At 36.8% G+C, this 24,864-nt stretch overlaps 2 protein-coding genes and 1 long non-coding RNA gene across 4 annotated transcripts in view; 1 reads left to right on the plus strand and 2 right to left on the minus strand.

Moving 5' to 3' along the window:
- The window catches only part of atp10d (ATPase phospholipid transporting 10D), a 221,173-nt gene extending 220,534 nt beyond the window's left edge, over window positions 1-639 (minus strand). Inside the window, exon 1 of the mRNA XM_051928348.1 lies at window positions 334-639. The gene's annotated coding sequence lies outside the window, so the exon portion shown is untranslated. The remainder of the gene's footprint in view (window positions 1-333) is intronic.
- commd8 (COMM domain containing 8) overlaps window positions 1-24,864 on the plus strand; it is a 184,023-nt gene that overhangs the window by 77,493 nt on the left and 81,666 nt on the right. Inside the window, exon 1 of one of the 2 annotated variants that reach the window (XM_028801914.2) lies at window positions 23,917-24,021. The exons of the other annotated variant lie outside the window; for it this stretch is intronic. Within the exon in view, the coding sequence (XP_028657747.1) occupies window positions 23,977-24,021 (45 nt within the window). The 5' untranslated portion in view covers window positions 23,917-23,976. Of the gene's footprint in view, window positions 1-23,916; window positions 24,022-24,864 lie in introns of those variants that run through there. 2 annotated transcript variants of the gene reach the window in all.
- Window positions 22,500-23,915, minus strand: LOC114651870 (uncharacterized). The gene is made up of 2 exons (XR_003716244.2): window positions 23,819-23,915; window positions 22,500-22,788 (listed from the first exon to the last, which is right to left on the minus strand). It is a non-coding gene; the product is annotated as an uncharacterized LOC114651870 (long non-coding RNA).

Here is a 24,864-nt window from a genome sequence, read left to right on the forward strand (position 1 = left end):
AGCCCCAAATCAAAACACGTCCTTTTAAAACTGTATTTTATTCTAAAGCAATCCCCAACATCCCCTGACGAGCTCCTCACTTGCCACATCTCGCCTGGGAACCTCAGCCCGAAATCTCTCCGTTTGATCATAACCTCGCCTTGAACGGAAGCCAAAAAAACAGTGCTTGCAAAAATAAATGCAATAACATGACACGTATTCTCTTCCTTGGAACCCTACTTGCAATTCTTTACTTATTTTATTTTTGCTAAACGTATAAAAGCACTTTCACCTTTTCTTTATATATACATACATATTTAAATATTTAACTGTGAACTAGTCTGTTTTAGTTACCTTCCTGACATTCTCGAGAAATGTGTTGCCAAACTCCTTCCGTGGGTTTCAGGCCCTTCTGTTAAAGTTTGTTCTTTTTATCTTCACAAGAGACACCCAAAAAAATAATTCGGCAGGTTTTTTCTCAGACCTGTGCCTCTATGCTGACACCCTGGCGAGAAACGTGACAGCACTGCTCAAGCTTTCTGCTTTCTTCTCAGCTTCAGGCTGCTCAATCGAGCGCCGTCCACCGCTACTGAAGAACTACTGCGGAAAATACAGTCACCGTACGGCTTATTGTTTGCCGTCTCTAAAGCCACTGTTGTCTCGACCGCGACGCAAATCTCAAGAGCACTCAACATTTACAAATGAAAACAGTCTACCGATCAATGCTTGTTATAGCGCTTTACATATGCGGTGCTCCCATATTGCGCCTTATACACCTTTTTCAACATGGCATACATCCAACATTATTATGTTGTAACCTAATTAAAGTACAACATTCTAAATAATAAACTTTCATTTTATATAACGACTGTCAAAAGTAGTATTTTTTATGCATTTATCAGCTTAGATTTTTATAGTGCCTTTAATAAGAAGAAAGGGCATTCATCCATCCATTTTCTAACTGGTTTGTTCAGGTCAGCAGTAGCTGGCCCTTTCCAGCAGCACTGGGTTAAATGTGGGAACCAGTTCCAGATAGGTGCCAATCCTATTCATACTGGCCTGATTTAGAGTTGTTATTTTATTAAAATGCATTGTGCATACATCCATCCATTTCATAAACCAGCCTTATCCTGCAGGGATGAGCTGGCGCCTATCCTAGCAAGCATAGGGTGCAAGGCAGGAACAATCCCTGGACAGGATGCCAGTCCAAAACAGGGTGAAAACATACACACACAACCACACATACCTTAGAGCCGGTTTAGTATTACCAGTCCCCCTGCATGTCTTTGGTCTGTGGGAGGAAACTGGAGCACTCAAAGGATTGAAATTAAAAGCTTCTGATCAATCAGCAGGTTGCAAAGTGATGCATGGGTAGCACTGTTACCTTACAGATCTGGAGTCCTGCGTTTGGAACCTGTGCCCAACTGCTGTCCATGTATAATTCACTATGTATCAGCATATGGGTTTTCCTTTTTGGTTTTCCTATTACATACCCAAAGAATTCTAAACTGGCTCCATTTGACTGTGTGAGTGGGTCCCACAATGAACTGGCACCTTGTCCAGGGATATTTCCTGCCTTGCACGCAGTACTGCTGACAGAGGATCTACTGTATATTGTAGGATTTGAAATACATTGAATGTGCATAAAGCTTTACAAATATACTTGCTAATCTTAGTGAGAAATACCAGATTTCATAGTGCTGTGAAATAACTTTTAAGAAATACATTTTTAATAGGTAGTGGAATGATTGCCACGTTGCCAAATAACAGTTCCAGTGTTCTTAGTACTGGGTACTTATTGGTTGTGCGAAACTCGACTGCTTGCTTTTTCTGAGGCATTCTTTCCCATGGTGCTTTATGTCTCATTCATAACACTTGCATGCTAGAGTGTTTAGCAACCATAGGAGTGATTGCCTTGTGCCAAATGCTACAATGGCAGACACCAACCCTCCACAATTTTAAACTTTATAATTACAATAAAAAATGGATGGATACATAGATTTGTGGTGATTGAAAATTGTTTTATATTCTGTGTACAGACATCTTCTTATAGATTGTTCAGTATCATATAGTGCTGTTTATACAACTGTTAGAAAATAATTTGTATTAAAAATCAAACTAATTTAAAATGCATTGCAAGTAGTTAGCAAATAGAAAGCCCTCTTATTAGTCTTTATTTAATGTAGCACCCTTTACAACACAGTCAAAATCCATATCCAATAGCAGGTTTTATTAAAAGCAACTTTGTGTATTATAGATGTGTAATTAATTAAAATTAATTTCACAAATGCAAACCTTTGAAAGGCAAGTCATGTTATGCAGTAGGGCAGTTTAAGTAATGCATGTCTGTACAGCTCAGACTCAATTTAAAGATGATCAAAGAGTTTTAATTCTGCAAAGCAGTTTTGTGGCTAACTTTATCAGAATTTGGTTTTCTAAGAAATTTGTATTATTAACCAAAATTAACTGAACATTGTGACTCTAACCTTAATTTCTTTTTAATTATTTTTTTTTAATTACACTTTAGAGCTGTCATGGACTGACCCATCCAGACACACGGCAGGGTGGTAGATTTTACAAGAAGCCTTTGAAGATGAAAACCCATATTTACTTTTCAGCCCAGACCAGAAATGGCATGAATCCCTGATAGCAACTCATTTTTACTGTATTTGATGTAAGAAGGTGGCAAAGGTGTCATACCCAGAGTTTCATGTGAAGTTTTAAGAAATGTAAGACACCTTTAAGCATAAGTGAATTGTGTAGGTGGTGTATAGGGGGCCTACAGATGGAGGGTAATTTTCATTGATCAGAAAAATCTTTACAGTGTGATTATTTATATTTGCTCCTTGGATACACACATTTGTACATGCGTGCGTAGCTGCAGAGACCTTTCAGCACAAGACTCAGATGGCCTCCACTTTAAAAGACAGGAGGGATATGTAAAGTATGCTGTGATGGTCTACTTAACAAAGATTAGAACAGGTAGCCAGGGAAGTTTCTTTGTTCCCACATTTTTTAAATTGTTTCCATCAACTTCTTTGAATCCCAAATTTTCCTGCAGCAACATCTTGTAGTGAAAAGGAAAAGAGATACAAGTTGTGGCCTTCATCAGTGTGCATTATGGTGTCATTTAAGGGTAAACCATGGTATGTAAAATTTAAAAGAAAGCAATCAATTAAGCCAATTAAATAAAAATTCAGTTGTGGTTGGGTACTGGACAACATAAGTCATAAGTAAATGAATCAAAACATAAGTATAAACTCATTTTCAATTTTTTGCCTGTTCTTTGCTGATATCATTCTGTTGCAGTTTTGTGTGTTTTGTTTTCCTTGGGTGCCTCCATTTTTTGTATTTGATTAGAGTAACAACCTGTTGCTTATTGGTTGAACATGTAAGTTAAGAAATTCACTGTAGTACTCCTGTTTCTGAAGTAATTCCACCTGCTCAGTTCTGCCTACATTTCTTCAATTACGAAACCTTTAGTGTAAATAGTTCATGTGAATTCATCTTCAAAACATTATTATTTATGATTTGTGTTCCCTTTGGCAAATTTTATGGGGTTTGCTCATGGCTTTATTCAGATGCTGAAGCGATTGCTCACCTTGATCCTATATTGGAATATGTATGTTCAGAAGATGGGTTGATAGGTGAATGAAAGATTAAGTATTGTGGTGTACCTTTTTGAATTTAAGGTGCAATGTAAAATTGGCTGGTCTTCAGTTTGCCTTTAAATGCTGAACTGAAAGAGGTTCACTAACTGATATTAAGAGAATGTGTTTATATTAATGGATACATTTAAATGTACATTTAAAATACATTTAAGTAATTCCTCTACAGAAGGGTTCAATAACAATAACTTGTTATTAATGTTGCTACACTTACAAGCATTCCAGTGGGTGTGTCATTTTGACAGGACAGTAATTCATCACAGGGCACACTCACACATACACACATATAGGACCAGTTTAGGATTGCTAGCTAACCTCACATGTATGTCTTTGGGATTTGCAGTACTCAACGGAAAGCCTACAGGGAAAATGTGCAAACTCTGCACAGACAATATGTGGGGTGGGATATAAATCCAAAGCTTCTGAGCTGTGAGAAAGCAGTGCTGCTCAAGGTTTTATTGCATGTTCTGTGCTGTATATACATAGCATGAATATAAGGTACATAAAATAAATTACCAAGTAATGTAATAGATCTGCGGTGGGTTGGCACCCTGCCCAGGATTGGTTCCCTGCCTTGTGCCCTGTGTTGGCTGGGATTGGCTCCAGCAGACCCCCGTGACCCTGTGTTCGGATTCAGCGGGTTGGAAAATAGATGGATGGATGGATGTAATAGATAAGAACTCTTTGGGGACATTGAAATTGTAACTTGAGAGCATTTTGGAAAAATAGATGAACATAGATTAAGAAACATGCCACCATTGGCACCCTGGAAATATGGCAGGAAAATGGTTATCACTTAGAAAAAAAAGATAAGTAAGTAAAGGACCATGTAGACTTAAAATAACGTATTAGTTCTGATCCAGAATATTACATTGCATTGTAGATAGATCCATGTTATAATTAATTTTTGAAGTTTAATTTAACATCCGCTACTACAATTAAAAGTATCTTGCTATTTCTTGCTGTGTTTCAGACATTCATTTGCACCAAAACTTACTGTTGCTTTCTGCAGACTTGATTTGTGTTTTCACTGTCTGTAATAAGCATTATGCAACTCTTGACTATGCTATTATACTTTCTAAGACATTCCAGACACCCATCTCATGTTTGTATACCACTTTCAGGAACAGATTATTTATTTTTTTGTTTGGATTGGTTCAATTGACATCAGACAGTATACTTGTATGTCCAATGAGAAGAAGCCACTTTTTACTTTTTAAAAAAGGAACATCATGACAGTTTCCCTCTAGTGGAGCTAGTGGCATCAACATTTTTATCTTCACCTTTAAATGGAACTCTTAAAGATTGATTTATACTTTATGTGAAGGCAAAGTTTTAAACAGACTTATATAAGCAATAAATGTGGACCAACCCTTTATTAATCAACTTCACTTTTAAATGTTTTTTTCCTCTACTACCTGTTTTCAGTGTATTTGTTGACCTGTACTGTTTGAGCTATTTCCTTCAGATTAAAAAGTAAATTCAAGTGAGTAATTTGCTATTGAAACTGTAAAATTTAATCAGTGAATTGCCATCTTTTTCTATGAATTACTAAAGTTGCCATGATAAGTTATGGATATTTTGCAGCATATAAAGATAGGCATATTCTATGTGAATTTTATTTTTCTTTGATAATGTACTTTACCTTAACTTATACTTCATACACATGTTATAAATGTTTTTGAGAGCACAGAAAAGAGTTTGCATTGATTTCCAAAATAGTAAATGAGATCTCTGCTCATGCAAAATTGATAAATGCTCAAGTTTCAGTGGGCACTTGTGTATTTATTATCAAGATACATGGAAATAGTTTACAGCATGTTTATGCTGGATTAAAAATGTAGTTTGGCTTTAATAGAACAGTTATGCAAATGACAAGGAACAATACATTGAGTACTAGATATGGTTCTGCATTACAAACATTAAAGGTGGAAGTCCTATAAAATATTCTAAAAACAAAAAAAAAAAATTCCCACACTGAATAGGAGCACCCACACTGCAACATAACTTGCATATAAAAGAAGATGTGTCCTCAGTGTCAGTAACTGCTGTGTTGACTGTAGGAACTGTGCAATGTTATTCTTTTTTTATCATTTGCTTAATACTTTCTTTCACTGCTCTTTGAAGAATTTTGACTGAAAACAATTAATTTAAGTCTGGCTTAACTGTTATAATACAAGTTGCAAGTTTGATAGCCATTTGATGTACATAGGTACACCATTTGTATGCTATTAAGCAGAAGCAAAAAAGTTTCCTATATATTTGTATTACGATTAAGTAAATGGCACTGATAATGCCAAGATTTTAAATATGAGTATACATAAAAAAGTGGGGCAATATAAACTGATAAAGGACTGCTTGAGCACATTCGACTGTTTTTGCTACTAATCGTTTGAGACTACTTGTTTTCAGAACAAAACCTTGATAAGCAGGTTTTCAGCAGGTTACTCTACAACAGTGCATTGTAATGCAGAAGCTGGCAGAGCGGGTATTCCTATGATGTTACCACATTCTGTACAGATCAGGGACATTTTGAAAAAGTGATTCCACTTTTTTAAACTGGAAATGCTGACAGTGAATATGTCATTATTGTTGCAGCTGGATATTAAAATGAACATTTGTGCAATAAAAATTGAAATTGCATGGAATATATCATAGTCATGGACTACATAAGTCATCTTGTGGTAGACCATCTGGACACACTGCATTTTGCCTATTGTACAAAGATTGAAGTGGAAAATGCAATTATCTATCTGCTGCACAAGACTTATTCTCACCTGGACAAATCTAGCAGCACTGTGAGGATGATGTTTTTTGATTTGTCCAATGCCTTCAATAACATCCAGCATGTTAAGGGACCTAGGGTGTCATGCATAATGTATTATATATCAAGCAGACAGCAGTTTGTGAGATTCTAGGACTATGTCTCTGATATGGATTTGAGTAACCCTAGAGCCGTCCTGACTACTTTTCTCTTCACCTCCAACTGCAAATGTAATACTAGTTCATGTCATTTTCATTAATTCTCAGATGATTTTGCACTTAGGAGGTGTGTGTATATATCCCTTTGTGGAAAGGTATGAGACTGACTATAGGATTCAGTTTGAGAATTTTGTTTCTTGCTGTGGAAAGAATTGTCTGCAACTTAATATCAGCAAAATCAAGGAACTGATGACTGACTCTCTGACTGTTTCACTACTCATGGAGTGGATGAGATGATGCATTGCTACAAGGTCTTGGGTGTCTACATCAATGACAGGCTGAACTAGTGTTGTAACACAGAGGAACAATATAAGAAAGGGCAGTCTTCTTTTTTTATTAGAAGACCGCAGTCTTTAATGTGGGTAGTGACATCCTTCACATCTTCTACATCTTTGTAATAGCCAGTAATGTTTTATGTGCTGTGGTATGTTGGGATGGCAACCTCACTTTAAGAGAAGCCCACCAAATTAACAAGCTAATTAAAAGGAGAAGCTCAGATAAGGGAGGCACTCTGGACCCTCTGGAAGCAGTAGCAAAGGAGAGATTTAAAACAAAACTGAGTGCCATTATCAACAATACTGCAGATCTTCTGTCTGACACACTAACACTCACTACTTTTAGCCAATTAGCCAATAAATTATTCAGCAAAAGTGTGTCAGGAAATGCTACTGGGTCTATTTTATACCAACAGAAATATGACTGCATAATGCCTCCCTGTTACTGTGACAGCCAAGTCAGAAGTTTTCTTTCTTTTTAGTCACTCGTACATATATATATACTAGCAAAATACCCGCGCTTCGCAGCGGAGAAGTAGTGTGTTAAAGAGGTTATGTAAACATATATATACATAAACATATATACATACTGTATCTACTTATACACATATCTACATATATATATACATATATCAACATATATATACACATACATACATACACACACACACACACACATATATATATATATATATATATATATATATATATATATATACATACAGACATATATATATACATATACATATTTACATATCTACATATATATACACATATATACATCCATCCATCCATCCATCCATCCATTTTCCAACCCGCTGAATCCAAACACAGGGTCACGGGGGTCTGCTGGAGCCAATCCCAGCCAACACAGGGCACAAGGCAGGGAACCAATCCTGGGCAGGGTTTCCAACCCACCGCAGACATATATACATATCTATCTATCTATCTATCTATCTATCTATCTATCTATCTATCTATCTATCCATTTTCCAACCCGCTGAATCCAAACACAGGGTCACGGGGGTCTGCTGGAACCAATCCCAGCCAACACAGGGCACAAGGCAGGAAACAATCCTGGGCAGGGTGCCAACCCACCGCAGGACACACACAAACACACCCACACACCAAGCACACGCTAGGGCCAATTTAGAATCGCCAATCCACCTAACCTACATGTCTTTGGACTGTGGGAGGAAACCGGAGCGCCCGGAGGAAATCCACGCAGACACGGGGAGAACATGCAAACTCCACGCAGAGAGGACCCGGGAAGCGAACCCAGCGAAGCAGGTCTCCCAACTGCGAGGCAGCAGCGCTACCCACTGCGCCACCGTGCCGCCCCTATCTATCTATCTGTCTATCTATCTATACCAGTGTTTCTCAAACTTTTTTGTCTGTTGGCACAGTAAAAAAACTAAAAAAATTTTGCGGCACACCAGGAAGAACAACAGTTGTTTTATAATAAAATGAAAAATTATTTTACCTGTTTTTAAGTATTACATTCAATGTGAAGGATGTGCCTGTTTTTGAGAGCAAATGCGATCTAATCGAGGCTCCAAAGTCGACAAACAAACTCGCATTTCAGCGTCTATTGTAAGAAGTCTCTCTCTTTTCTTAGACTTGATTTCAGTCAGTGCTGAAAATCCAAACTCACAAAACCATGAAGATGCAAATGGAAGAATTATTTTGATTGCTTTTAAACTGATTGCAGGATATAACTTGTTGATTGAAATCCAAAACACATCCAGGCTTTTCTCGGCAAAACTTGACTTAAGAACTGCATCGTTTTTTAAATCAATGAGCTGCTCTTCTTCTTCAGTTGTAAGATTTGTAGCTTCATTGTTTCCAAATGGATAGCTGACCCATCCATATTCATTACTTCCAACTGTTGGGAAGTAATGCTGCAATGCTGACTGCAGGTGTGTCAAAGTGTACAGAATTTCGGGGGTGATTTCTTTATTTGAAGCACATTCATTGCAAGTAGGAAAGCAGTCGAAGACTCCTTTCGAGATCTTACTTTGCCACAACGACAATTTTTCACCAAATGACTTCAGTTTTGAGGATGCAGTGATGATGTTTTCCGATGGTCCTTGAAGACTTAAATTCAGTGAATTTAATTTGTCAAATAAATCAGAGAGAAATGTCACCTTAACCCACCAGATCTCGTCATGAATAGAAAATCCAAAGTCTTTTTTTCAGCCTCCAAGAATGAAATCAGCTCAGCCTTGAGTTGGACGACACGCTTTAACACTTTTCCCCTGGAGAGCCAACGAACGTTGGTGTGATACAGGAGGCATTTGTAGTCTGAATCCATTGCTTCATAGAGCTGAGAGAAAAGTCGGGATGCAAGCGGTCGAGATTTGATGAAGTTTACAACTGTAATCACTTGATCCAGAACAGACATCAAATCTTTCGGCAAAGATTTGAAGGCAAGAGCTTCTCTGTGGATCATGCAGTGAACAACTAATACATTTGGATTTTCTTGACGCACAAGAGTGACGAATCCCTTTCTATTTCCCTGCATGGAAGGACAGCCATCGGTGCAAACGCTGACACAGTTTTTCCACTGTAGTTTGAAGAGCAAAATGTTTTCGTTCACCACATTGAAAATATCTTCGCCTTTGGTCGTAGTTTGTAAGTCTTTGCAAAATAAGAATTCGTTGACACATTTTTCATCCTTTATGAACCGAATAAAAGCTAGCAGCTGGGCTTTGCCGCTAACGTCAGTGGATTCATCAACTTGAAGAGACCACAACAGAGACACTTCATCGTCAGGTGCGTCAAAGTGTTCGCAGATTTGATCTTGTAAATCTGACGATAAGTCTTCAATTCTGCGCAAGATAGTATCATTTGACAAAGGAACTTTCTTAACTTTTTCGGCGGCATCGGGTCCAAGGATAGTTTCAACAACTATTGCTAAAGCTGGTGCAATGACTGATTCAGCCTCTGTATGCGCTTTCTTGCGTTTTGCTAATAACTGAGCAACCTTATAACTTGCAATCAATCCCTTTTCTGGCAGCTTTAGGTAGTTCGTAAGTTTCTTAGCTTGTTTATTTTGTTGAGCCCTGATGTTTTCAAAGTATTCCTTCGGTTGCGCTTTTACAGCTGGATGTTTTGTTTCCAAGTGTCTCTTCAATTTGCTTGGAACAAGCGCCTCATTCGACAGAGCTGAATTGCAGATCAGACAGAATGGCAATGGAGCATCTTCAGGTCCCGAAGATATGAAACCATATCCGATGTAATCTTCTTTGTACCTTCGTTTGGTTCCTTGCTTTTTTTTTAACGCTTTCACAGTTTCATTCTTGCTAACGTATTTCTCCATGGATAACAATGAATAACGCTTATTGATAATTTGTTATTATTAGCATACACCTAAAAAATTTAAATGAAACACATCGCTTATTATTATCGTTACCAATTCAAAAACTGCTGTGCGTCTGCTAGAGCGGCCTACATTTTAGTCATTATAATAATATATGTATAGTGGAAAATTCCATAACCTGAATAGCTAACACCCCTTTCCGTCAAAATGTAGCGTTCCGATTTAGCAGGGCAGAGAAAAGGGGAGAGTGCGGGCTACTATTACTGGTCGTTGCAAGTGGGGACGTCATCGCAACGTAGGATAAAAATTTAATAGTAGGCAGACCTGTGTAACGCTGCACGTGTAGTGTTCTGAAAACCTGTATAAATTTCAAATATTTGTAGAAACTCCCGCGGCACATCTGCGGCACACAGTTTGAGAAACACTGATCTATACTAATAAAAGGCAAAGCCCTCACTGACTGACTGACTGACTATGGACAAAAAACAGGTTCCAGTTATGACCATTACGCGTAGAATTTCGAAATGAAACCTGCCTAACTTTTGTAAGTAAGCTGTAAGGAATGAGCCTGCAAAATTTCAGCCTTCTACCTACACAGGAAGTTGGAGAATTAGTGATGAGTGAGTCAGTCAGTCAGTCAGTCAGTCAGTGAGTCAGTGAGGGCTTTGCCTTTTATTAGTATAGATGGAGGAGGCAGAGTCACGTATCGCGTCATCACGTATTAAGCCTCCTACGTAATCACGTGAAGTGAAAACAAGGAAGAGATTTACAGCACGAGTCAAATGCGGGAACGAAGGAAAATGACATTAATTGTTGAGTGTCTTTTAATACTGTGTAATTGTTGAGTGTCTTTTAATACTTTGTAAGCATACATATTAACAGATGTGCAATTAAACGTGTGCATTTACGAGGTGATTTCTCAGGCTTAAAGCTCGAAGTGATCACTCGAGTGAAGGCAGCTTCACAAAAAAAACAGATCCTTAACAAACTGTTATTGGTATATTTTACCTCAATTTTAAAAGGTTTTCTTTTCTTCTTAATAAAAATTTAAAAGCAGAACTTCGCCGGTGCGAACCGTGGGGATTTGAGCGACTGACGCATACAGACATATTCATGAGTGCAGGTACTTCGGAAAGAAAGCACCGTGTAAACCTAAAGTTTAAATTAAGTTCATAGACCTACATAAGGTTGCCATTGATTTAAGGCAAGATTGCTTTTCTCCTGTACAACTATTCGTTGCATTCTCAAGAGTGTGCTTGCACCGCTTGGTCATATTACAACCGGAGTGCTCAACTGACAACGTGATATACAAACAGAACAATCGTAAAAACAGGATTAAATAAAAAGGCTGCTTCCGTTGGCAAAGCAACGAAAAAGGAAGACCTTATATGATGTTCGTTTATAAAACAGCGGAGAGGCTGTGTGAAGTCAGCTTCACAAAAAAACAGATCCTTAACAAATTGTTATTGATAGATTTTCACTCAATTTAAAAAGGTTTTCTTCTTAATAAAAATTTAAAAGCAGTACTTCGCCGCTGCAAAGTACGGGGATGTATATATATATATATATATATATATATATATATATATATATATATATATATATATAGATAGATAGATAGAGATATATATATATATATATAGATAGAGATATATATGTATATATATAGATAGATAGATAGATAGATAGATAGATAGATAGATAGATAGATAGATAGATAGATAGATAGATAGATAGATATATATATATATAGATAGACAGATAGATAGGGGCGGCACGGTGGCACAGTGGGTAGCGCTGCTGCCTCGCAGTCCTGGGTTCGCTTCCCGGGTCCTCCCTACGTGGAGTTTGCATGTTCTCCCCGTGTCTGCGTGGGTTTCCTGCGTGCAGGTTAGGTGGATTGGCGATTCTAAATTGGCCCTAGCGTGTGCTTGGTGTGTGGGTGTGTTTGTGTGTGTCCTGCGGTGGGTTGGCACCCTGCCCAGGATTGTTTCCTGCCTTGTGCCCTGTGTTGGCTGGGATTGGCTCCAGCAGACCCCCGTGACCCTGTGTTTGGATTCAGCGGGTTGGAAAATGGATGGATGGATAGATAGATAGAGAGATAGAGATATATATATATATAGATATATGTGTATGTATGTAGATATATGTGTATATATATGTAAATATGTATATGTATATATATGTGTCTGTATGTATATATATATATATATATATATATATATATATATATATATATATATATATATATTCACAGCATTCGTAGTCTGTGTCACAATCTGATTGTATGGGTGGTTACCTACCAGGTAACGCTTGTGGTTGGCCAGCAATCTGCTAACATCCGCCACGGTGCCCTCAGCTTGTGAGGAGCAGATCATAGAATGGTTGAAATAGTTTACTGTCAAATAAATGCAAAGAGTACGCGACACGTGTTTCGCCCTCATTCTGGGCTCATCAGGCGTACACACTCCACTGCATTCCCTCTCGGGAATCGAACCTCGGACGTCAGCGCCAGAGGCGATGCCCCTAACGTTGCGCCACGACGTGTGGTAGGTAACCACCCATACAATCAGATTGTGACACAGACTACGAATGCCGTGAATGTAATTACCCCGATCTACATGCTGTCAAATAAACGAACCACACGCCGTGGCGCAACGTTAGGGGCATCGCCTCTGGTGCTGACGTCCGAGGTTCGATTCCCGAGAGGGAGTGCAGTGGAGTGTGTACGCCTGATGAGCCCAGAATGAGGGCGAAACACGTGTCGCGTACTCTTTGCATTTATTTGACAGTAAACTATTTCAACCATATATATATATATATATATATATATATATATATATATATATATACATATATATATATATGTTTGTGTGTGTGTATGTATGTATGTATGTGTATATATATGTTGATATATGTATATATATGTGGATGTGTATATGTATATATATATGTAGATATGTGTATATGTAGATATGTATATATGTTTATGTATATATATGTTTACATAACCTTTTTAACACACTACTTCTCCGCTGTGAAGCGCGGGTATTTTGCTAGTTTATCTATAAAGACTATATGACGCAAATTTAAATACTGCTCTAAAACAAATCAAAGACATGTTAGTTACTGTTATGCAGTTAATTGTTATTTAAAGACCACAGAAAGTTTGCAAATGTGATACCTAAGACTAAATATTACAGTTACCACTGTTCCTACTAATGTTAACTGGTTCATTTAAAAAACTGGTTCATTTAAAAAAGCGCAGGAGCCAACACAGTGCAATACTGAATAGTAGACGTTAAGTATGACCTCTGATAACTGCACAGGATTACCCAGCCATAAAATTCTTGCACTGGCATAAAAACTACCAATTCTTACTTGGTACTGTATAGAAATAAACTGAAAGTTCTCTGGTATAACAAAGTGATCTGGTGAAAAATGCATGTTAAAGGGACATTGAATGCTATGACCAAATAGGACTGCCACTCTGTGATGATGTTTGCAGTTGTGTTTATGCATTAATGGTTAGTAGGGTATGTCGTGTGGTGGGTGCGACAATGCACTGTATCAGCGTGTGCTCCTAACCTCCTCCTCCTCATTAGCAGCTTTGTCTTTTTCAGCAATTTTTCATAATTTATGCTTAATGTGATTACTCAACTACAAAAATATTGCTTCTTGTAGTATATGAAATTGTCTTCATGCCAGGTGCTGCAAGTCTGTTTCTGGCTGTGGGGCCTGGCTTTTGGTGATTTCTATACACTTGTGTGTTTGCGCGTGTGGGTTTGTGTTTGTTTGTGAATATGCAGCCTAAACTCTCCAGTTTAGCACTGTGGCTTGAAGGCTATTGGACATATTAAAATGAGGACTGTCTTGTAGATTTTTTTTAAAGGAGCATTTGCACTTCTGTGTGCAAGCCTTTCCCAGTCAAGTATATGCAGCACATGGCAGTGTAAAGGCATGAATAGTCATATATTAGTTGGATATCAATATCAGAATTGTATTTTTCACAAGAATGATACATCTTGTTTTTCTCAAACCATTGCATAGGACCATGCTAATTCTGAAAAAGCCACTGAGAAAGTCTACATGTGCCCCTTCACTTTGTGGAAAAGAAGCCAGTGGTATGGTGCTTGTGTTCCAAAGAATTACAGAATTCTGGTGTGGAAAGAACAGGTATGATGTATGTAGATAATCATTTTTTCAAATGCTTGTTGGCAAATGCTTGTTGGCCTCACACTGACCTGCCCACACAGTGGTTAGTGTTGCTAATTGGAGCATGAAGTAGTTGGTTATCGTTTGTGGCTTTGTTTATCTTGTACATCTTTGGATTTAGTGGTTTTGATCCCGGCGGCACAGTGGGTTCGCTTCACCAGGTCCTCTCTGCGTGAAGTTTGCATGTTCTCCCCGTGTCTGCGTGGGTTTCCTCCGGGTACTCCGGTTTCCTCCCACAGTCATAAGACATGCAGGTTAGGTGCATTGGCAATCCTAAATTGTCCCTGGTGTGTGCTTGGTGTGTGGGTGGGTGTGTGTGTATGTGTGCACCCTTTGGAGGGCTGGCGCCCTGCCCAGGGTTTGTTTCCTGCCTTGCACCCTGTGTTGGCTAGGATTGGCTCCAGCAGACCCCCATGACCCTGTAGTTTGGATATAGCGGGTTGGATAATGGATGGATGGATGGATGGTTTTGATCCCTGGCTCTTGGATAAGGTACCACCTTTGGAATTTGTATGGATTTTTTGCCTTAGATAAAACCTTTTTTTTGTCTGTTTCTCATGTACTACTTTGTGTTTTCTTTTATGAGCGATAAGTTCTTGAATGATAAAGTACTTTTATATTTTTGGATTTCAGTTTCACAGTTTCCTTCCTCTACATTTTTTGTGACCTTCTGAATATTTTTTAAACTTTAATGGCCTCAGCCCCACTTCAGAGCTGTGCAGGCTGAAACATGCTTTTTGATTAGGTGTTAGGCTATCTGATATGAGGCCAAATTCTGTTTCACAGACCTTAATTTTCATATGGATTTCTGGAGAACTGCTTCCCTATTTGTGTTTCAGGATTTCACAACAGCTGGACCTTGTGCTGCACAACATATTTATGGCCCAGATTTTGTTTTTTTTGTTAGATCATGATAAAGGATACTCTTTCAGCCCTTCATATTCCTTTCACCTGCCATTGTTTATACTTCTTTTGTCTATAGTGTGTCCTGGTACCATATTAAATCATCATTGACTATTGAAATCCTAGTAAATGTCCAACTTTGGGCAGGTGATTCATTTACTGCTGCTATAAAGAGTCTGGATCTTCAGTTAAGCATTCAGTGAAAGAATACTTAGCGCTCTGTCCATCCATTTGGTAAACTGTTACAGGTATGTTAGGTTCACATTAAACCAGTGGCTCTCCTAGCACCACTGGCCAAAAGGCTGGAGCCCACCTTATATTAGGTACTGGTTCATGGCTCGCATAATCAGATACACATTCACAGTAAATCACACTATTTTGGTTTTTAACTGCTGTTTAACCTAACATGCAGGATGGTTAGTAAGACAGAAAGTGATAATGAATTAGTTCTTTTCAAAACTCTGGACTAATTGGATCTACTCAGGGGACAAATTCTGATTTAGAATGGCCAAAATTATGTAGTCTAGCATATCTTTTCAACCACCATAAAAGAAATGTTATAATAATTGGAACTGGGTTCAGTACATTTCTTTGACTCAGTTTGATTCAAAAATCTTTTCACAGCAGATCAGGTGAAAGTATTTGATATTTTGACTTCTCAAAAAGGATTCAACTCTCAAAGTGGTCCTGTTGGATACTTTTCAATCTTTCATCAAAAACTTCCCAATCAAGAGACAGAACTGGTAATGCCTAAAAGTAGTCCTCCACTCAAAAATAGACATTTAATAATTGAACAAATAAGTAAATAAAACAAAAAAAGACAACCACTGCAATATATTAACTGCATAGCTGGCATTCATTAAGATGTTATGCGGTCTGTAATTTGGAATGTTTAAGCCTCAATTATTAACACCACAACAACAGCGGTCCCAATCTTGTTCAAAATGTGTAATTGCTTTTATTTGTGGTTATTTACTACTTTTGTTGATTTTTCTATCTGATTTGTACTTAAACTAGAACCTGACCAATATATCCCAAATTTCAAGAGCTCGAAATGGCAGTTCCAGTAAAAGTCCAAAACAATACTGAATTTATATAAAGCAAAAAATTGGAATTCATAAAAAAGTAACCAAATTCTTAAAATTCTCACATTCAAAAAGAGTTGAATGTCAATAAGAAAAATTTTTGAAACCTAGGAAAAATTAACAAAATCTTAACATAACAGGCAGTTGGGGACCTTCCAGCGAGACGTTTATATGAGTTTCTTAGTGATGGTGCCAAGGGAGAGGACTCTCTGCTGGAGAAGGGTAAGTCAAGACAAGAAAAAAATAGAAGAAGCAGTACGTTGAGCAGCAAGTCAATACAAGTGGCAAGAAGCAATTATAGAGAGGAAGAGATGACTGACCAATTGAGGAAGACAGAATTAAGTATCAAGTATTTAGAGAGCAGTAATGCCTTAGTGAGTTATCTGACAGGACCTATGAAAGCATTTATGAATAGTGAGATACAAATGATTCACAAATTTAAATTGAGTCTGCCGGTGATTGGAGTTTCTGAATGTAAGGTTAACATTTTAAAATAGTTTTCCAGGATAGACAAATGATAGAGGGAATGATTTCTTGCCAGACTGAATACAGAAGCAGAGGTTTGTTAAAAGTTTTACAAAGTGTAGCAAATAGGGTAGCCATTAATTCGTCATGAGGAAGGAGCAACTGAGAAAAATCAAAGAGCAGACTGCAGCAGAAGAGGAAGGCAGAAAACTCCACATGTTCTACAAACTAACTTCAGCTATAGATAAATGGAAAGAGAAGAGAAGAGAAGTGAAAATTGGAATGGAACATCTGCTGCCCCAATTCATCACAGAAATGCCCAAGGATGTTAAAGCCCAAACATGCCAAAGACAGAAAGGAGAATTCATGTCCTATTTGAAAGGCCTCATATTAAAAAATAGGGATGTGGGTCTGTCACAAAAGACAGAGATTCAAATGATTTTTCACTGGTTACTTAAAGAAAAAAAGTTAATTCAAAGAGTTAGACCCTCCTTTTCAAAGAAGTAAAGGAGGTAATAGATACAATGCAAATTTAAGTCAAATTATGTTTGATGTGGAACTATGATGGTGGATTGGCAGGAGGACCAGTCCAGTTCCAGACTGGTCCAGTCTGTTACAGGCCAAAGTAGAGTGTTTAATGCCAGGTTTATTTCTGTTCCAAAGAAAATGAGGAAGAAAGGATCTAATTTAAGTTCAGAATTTTTTGATCAGGGGAGGGAAGGGGAACATAAAACTTAACAAATTTTGTGCGGGGAACAATATTAATATTTAAAAATGGTTAAATGAGGGTGAAAAGAAAGAGGGACACGAGACCAAGAGAAGAGTGATACTTGGAGATGATAATATCCTGTAGTCATTAGAAATGCCAAAACTGAGGTATTTAACAGCATTTGTTATTGGGATATGTTGGCTTTGGTGATTTAAAGAAAAAAGAGTGAATCTGAGCCAAATAATTTTGTAGCCCAAGATAGTTTCATTTGGGGGATATAAGCCCAACAGTAAAGTTGTAGTTCTGGTACAAATATACTTTACTTTTGTCCAGTCTGTTACAGGCCAAAGTAGAGTGCTTAATGCCAGGTCTATTTCTGTTACAAAGAAAATGAGGAAGAAAGTATCTAATTTAAGGTCAGTATGTGATCAAGGGATGGAGGGGGAACATAAACAGTTTCATATGAACTAAACCATTTAAGAATGTTGGGGAGATCTGAGAGGGGATTACCAGGAAAGAAAAGAATGTCATTAGCATATAGAGATTTTTATTTTTATTTTACTTGCTCTGAGTTGCAAATAGTGAGGAGATCAAATAAATAATTGAATGGAAGCAGGGAATGGGGACAACCTTGGATGCTGGAAATTAAAAAAGGGATGATATTTTAGATTTTATAAGAATAAACACTGATGAGGAACAATAGAGACTCAATAATCATGTTGATAAATTCTGTACCAAATCCCATTCTACACAAAGCTTGCTGTAAAATGTTTCAGTTTGTGTGATCAGATGCTTTTTTGCAAACAAGGAGAGTCAGGAAGCTGCAAATGATAAAAGTGGAGTTATATCAATAACAGATAACAGGTTATAATGGATGTTATCAGGGGTGTGACTTTCCAAATAAAAACAGCCTGTACTCTGTGTACTAGTTTATGAATAACAGTTTGTAGGTGTTGGGGAAGAAGATGTTTAGTCAGTGGCGTGGTCTCAGTATTCATCAACGGCATTGGGAGGAAACCTGAACAATCAGAGGGGTCGTTGCCAAGTTTTGGTATGAGTGTGATCAAAAATGTATTAATTGTATATTCCATTTTGTAGATATAATGGCTAATAATTGCTCCCAGAAAATGCATAAATTCTGTGCAGATATCACATTGGGACTTAGAAATTTCCTTTATTTTTTATGTAAATAATTGCTTTGAGTTCAAACATTGACCCAGGGAAGTCCTAGTATAGGGGCTTGGTTGTCAGTAAGCCAGGGAAGGTCCAGACATGTCTAGGATTGAGTTTATATTGGAAAGGGAGGAATTAGAACAAAATTTTTAAAAAAAACTTCAATTACTCTGGTCAGATTTATTTGATAATAAGCCCCAATTTAGCTTTAATGGAAGAGATGGAAGATTAGGAATTATTATTTTTCTAAAGATTCCATGAAATTTTGCTTCTGTCTTGATTCTTTCTATACAGAGTGAGTATCTTTAACAAGGCAATTATGATGTCACACTCATTGATTCATTTTCACTTTTATTATCTTAATAATTCCAGGTTCTTTTTAAAAGTTCCCAAGTTTTCTACTTCTACTGCATGACTTGTTATTTTTGTTGTTATGTCCATGACAACATCACTGCATCATGTTGGCCATATATTTTTCAAATTGCATCACCTGTTGATGTATGCTTTTACTGGTGGTGCAGGCTATTGATGTTTGTGATCCATATGGTTCAGCAGCAGACACAACAAGTTACCTCCTCTCATTATTGCTTTAAAACATGTTGGCGTGCAAACACTATATTCACAAGTGATCGTTGGTGAAACAGTAATTTTAACAAGAACACTCACAAAGAATGTACTTGCTAATTAGGATTAATAGTAGATACAATGGGACAAGTATTTCAAATACCAGTTTTGGTTAGTGTCTTAGCTAGATTGATTTGCTTATAGAGATTCTAAGTGAACCAACCTGCTTGTTTTCTGAAAGAATTATTTTAGAAATAATATCACTTAAAATTAAAAATGCATAATCTTTATGAAACACAACCAGACCCAGACAATAACTACCATTCCTACAATTTCTTATAGGGTGTTTTTGATTAAAATAGGAAAACAGACAGATTATGCTCATGAGCCCCTTTCTACTTCCTGGAAGGAAAGAGTTGTAGTTGTTGCCTCCTAGCAGCAAGTACATCAGTGACTCAGTGTGCATTGCCTGAATAAAATTGTTTTTTTGTCATTTTTTGTATTTTAGGGATAGTTTTTGACATTTTGTGCTTTTAGTTTTTATGGGCTTTGCCATTTTGTGTGTCTGGTTACTATACTAGGTGGTTGTCAGTCATGTGTTGCATGTGCCACATGATCTATTACATCATGGCAATCATGTTATACAAGATTGCTACAAGCACTAAATAGCATCTTAACTCTGTGAAAATATAGGGAGGATTTCACAAGTATTTGGGCAAAAGTATGGAGTTTGCAATCTGGTGTTAGCTTTGTTTTACAGCTTCAAGTAAAATGATATCCTGTGAACTTTGTTTATTGATCACTGCTCCTAGTGAGCTAATCACAGTTTAGCTATTAATCTCATTAAATACCCCGAGGAAACAAACAACAAGATGTCTGCCACTCACTTTAAAATCAATTTATGAGAACTTCTGTGGAACATTCTCATCAGTTGAGAGAGATACAATCACACAACCAATTAAATTTCTACAGTTCTGAACAAATTTCCTTAAGAAAGTGACAATAAAATTCATTAATCACCGAAAAAGAAGGACTGTCCCATATCTGATGTACACAATAAAACCCAAATGTGAGAACCAGTCAAAGGGATGGTCTCACTTGATAGTAGTGACTAATAACCTAATAAGCAATCTACTTTCAATACATTCATATCTTCCAAAGAAACAATTTAATAATAATAATAATGCATTTTACTTATATAGCATCTTTCCCATGCTCAAAGCACTTTATAATAAGAATATAAACTACTTTGCAAAAGTATTATATCAAAAACGTTTTCTATAAAGCAAACCCTATGTCAGTACAGCAGTAAATGAATGGTATATTGTCTGCCGCTGAATTATAGTTAATTGGTAACTAATTTTGGTTACCAGTGCATGCAGGTAAAAACAGTATAAGTTTTCATAAGTTTACTCTAGAAAATCAAAAACTTTACAAGGTAAACATTTAGCATGGATTAAATTAAACCAAGACCTCTGGGGGTATTGTGACTACTGCTGCTCCCTCACAGCTTCAGCAGAACTGGCTCATGGGAGTTCAAGGAAAAGAAGAAACACCAGATGAATAGTCAAGCACAAAAAAAGGATTTTTTGTCAATTTGATATTAAGAAAGAATCATAGTTTTACTACTCCTCCTTTGTAATTTGATCCTTCTTAAACTGGGATTAATACTGTATTATTCATAAACACAGTGGTAAGTATGAACCAGAAAATGTTAAAAAAAATGATAAATGATATAATTAAACCATGGTGGCAGTGGTAATGAATACATAATATTTTTTCATTTATTGACCAATAATTGTGATTAACTAATAAAGGATGAAGCTTTGTTTGGATTTTCTGATATCCTCAGTGTAGTTGATACCAAACCACTATGTTTTCACAATGATACAATATGAATTTCTAAAGTAAGAGATGAACAGGGGTATTTTAATGTATGTGTTACACCATACATTATATATAATTAGAAATGATCCAGGGAAACAGTTTGAATTTCAGGTGTTATGACACCGTTAGAGATCCTCAGTGATGTGGATCCGCAAGAATCTAGAGATTGTAATCTCACAGCTGTCCCATCTATGTAAATAGTCTGCTAACAAAGCACAGGAAGCATTGAAACAGTAAATGACTCAACTCAGGGTTGATATTTTAAATACTGTGTACCAACATGCATTAGCAAAGCAAACATAAGACCAAAATATATCAGATAAAATGGCAAATTCATTTGCCACAGTGAGCATATAGTTTCATTAACAATTATGCATTTATACATATATTTTTTAACGATCTAAATACAGTATAGAGTTGTGAGGTTATTCCACCATCATCTGCCACAAAGTAGCACCAAACCCTTGACTAGCAACTATTTAATCATAGATCATTGTAAAGCAGCTTGTAAAGATAAGAATGTCTATGTAAGAAAAGATGAAGTGATTCACTGCTTCTTCTAATTCATGTGATTCCTTCAACAATGACATGGTTGGTTAAGGTGCTTTAATGCATTCTCCATTTGCTGACATGAAATTTAATAATACATGAAGTATAAGATCTTCTACACAACCACAAAATACTTTCTTGGTCTAAATAAAAGTAAAGTTTATTTTAAAAAAATAGCCTATGTATAAGTAAAATAAAAATGTAATTAGTTGTTTTTCTTTGCCCCACGGATGGTTCCTATCTTCAACTGCTAGGATAAGCACCAGTTCCATGCAACCATCAATAAGGATAAGGAATAAGTTAGTAAATGGAAAGGTTGTGTTTTCTTTTCCCTTACCGCTAAAAGCTAGGAATTAAACTTTTACATTTTACTTAGCCATTCTCTTGAATGGAATTTCTACAGTTAAGATATGGGTTTGCCCCATAATCCTCTATTCCAGTAAAAGATTCAGAATATGGATGGAGGCAAATTCTGGGATGAATTTGCCTCACATCATCTGTGACTTGGTTTCAATTTACAGTGTGTCAGTGCAGAGTTCGCATATTCTTCTGAAGTTCATTGTTTGTTTTCTCTGTGACTTCTCCTATACTGCACCTGAAATTTGCAACTCTATGTGTGCGTGTGCTCTGCAATGTAGTGGCATTCCATCTAGGGTTCTTCTTTATTTGATTAAGCAGGTTTAGAATATAGATAATGTCAAATAATCAGACAAACGCCACAGAAAAAGTTTGGAGCAGCCGCCCGTATACTTGAAACCCAGCTGCAAAGAAGGCAATTATATGTGAGATGTTTACAGATTCAAGTCCAAAACAGAACTGAGTGGATGGAACAAAATGGCGGTTTTATGATGAGGCATAGGAAGTGAGGTCAGCAGGGCCGGGATCGGAAGTGATGTCATTAGGGCTGGGCCCGGAAGACACGTCATTGGGGCCGGAACCAGAAGTGGTGTCATCAGGCCCAGAAACCGGTAGTGGCATCATCAAAGGCGAGGCGGAATTTCCCATAACTGATCTGCAGAGGTGAGAGAGAAAGGGTTAGTGCATTTTTAATGGATTTTACAGAAGCAGTAACAAATGAAAAAGTCTGAATTAGCATAAGTTGCCATAATTCGGGTTGTTCATAAGAAAAGTAATGATTTACTTCATGAGAAAAAGTACATAATAAACAAGAATAGCTGCATCAGATATTTGAAATACTAAAATGTACACTTCAGTTTAAATTTTTAAAGTCTAAATATTCTGGATTTTAATAGAAATTTGTCATTTTTAATCCTTTGTGGTCCAAAGAGGGCTAGATTCCTAATAAAAGATCAAATATAAAAAATAAAATATTTGTAATCATTGAATTTAAAAAAGTCAAAAATTTTATCACACCTGCTTATGTTTTAAATTTATCAGTTTTAATCTTCTGGAAGTGTCTCTTAGAGAGCTAGAACCATCAGTAAGAATCAAATAGCATACATATTATCATATTAGTGATCAGCAACCTCAAAATACCATAAAACGACACTCCATATGGCTATATTACCAATCCCCATTTTTTCTGAGATTTTGTGAAAAGGGGTAATTTTGACACCTTATATTCAATTAGAGAATCAACCTCTGGGGTCAACTGACATGGCATGCATGCATTTATTTCTATACTCAAGATAGTTCCATTGCAGGTTACAGGAGCCACAGTCTATCCAGGCTTGCATGTGGCTCGAAGGCAGGAAACTAACCACGGACAGAGAATCAGTCCATCGCAAGCTACTCTCACAAACACATAAACAATTATTCAGTGTTGCTATTTTAACTTAGCAAGAAACCGGGGAAACCTGGCGACTCATGGATTATTGTACATTGTTACTGCTGTATCAGGATTTACAACTCGAAACCAACAAATACAATAAATACGTTCGTCAAGTAGTTTAGCATGGGATTGTTAAAAATACGTATGTGCTTCTGTACGTCTTACAGCGAAACATTCCAAACAAGCAAAATAACTCCGCTGAATACAAAAGTTTTAAATAAATCTGTTTCCGTAGTACAGTAAAGAATACCTAAACCACGAGCCGCAAGTTCAAGTTCACCACGGTCACATGAAGAGAGAAAGGGCATTGATCACATGACATCTCCGTGAACACTCTGGTCACGTGATTCCCGTCATATCAGGTGACTGGTTTCGAAATAGGAAGGATAACAAGTGTGGTCTGAAATCATGTTGAAGCTACTTGAACGAATATCTATTCAGGAAAGTCCCCGAGTAAGTACGTTTTTTCAGAGCAACGGTATCTATCCATCCATCGGTATGGATTTCCTTATTAAGGTTTATGTTTAGGATAGGTTATGCTGTTTGCAGGCATTAACATTGTGGATATGTTTTTTGGCTTTGGTTTCTAATGTATTTCTTTTATTTTACATATTTACTTATGATGTGTTTTCTCCATCATCTGCACAGTGTTTTGTTTTTCAAGCTAAGTATTCTTATAGTTTAGGTTGTCTGGATTTTTTTTCTCTTTTTTTAAGCACTGCCTTCATGTGTCATTTGACGTTGTTTAGTTTTTGTCGAATTTTAAGTCACGTATTTTAACGTATTTCTTGATTATTTTTGTCAGCTTAGTTCGCGTGATCATTTTCAAGCAGGCGAACCACAGGTAGATTCAATGATATTTTAGGATAAGTAAACCTGCAGCCTGTGCTTATAAAAAAAAAAATAATATACAAAACCGGCTCATCCATCCATTTGTTTGTTGGTGCAAAATTGAACCCAGAGCCTAATGTTTTTATTTTTCCATCGTATTTAACAGAAATGATTTTGTACTAATTAATTGACAAGTACATTGTGAATTTCCCCTTAGATAGATAGATAGATGGGATTAATAAAGTATCTATCTATCTATCTATCTATCTATCTATCTATCTATCTATCTATCTATCTATCTAAGTACAGTACAGTACATTCGAATGTTATTAAATTGTTCGAACTTGGTGCTAACAACCATCAACAACTCGTTTATCCCTGAGATACAGTTGTATCCAGAACAGTTTCGATGGATCATTTCCTCAGATTAACCTCTTCTGATAAAGTAGCAAACAAACATATTAT

The sequence above is a fragment of the Erpetoichthys calabaricus genome, chromosome 5, assembly GCF_900747795.2.
Source record: "Erpetoichthys calabaricus chromosome 5, fErpCal1.3, whole genome shotgun sequence".
Lineage (NCBI taxonomy): Eukaryota > Metazoa > Chordata > Cladistia > Polypteriformes > Polypteridae > Erpetoichthys > Erpetoichthys calabaricus.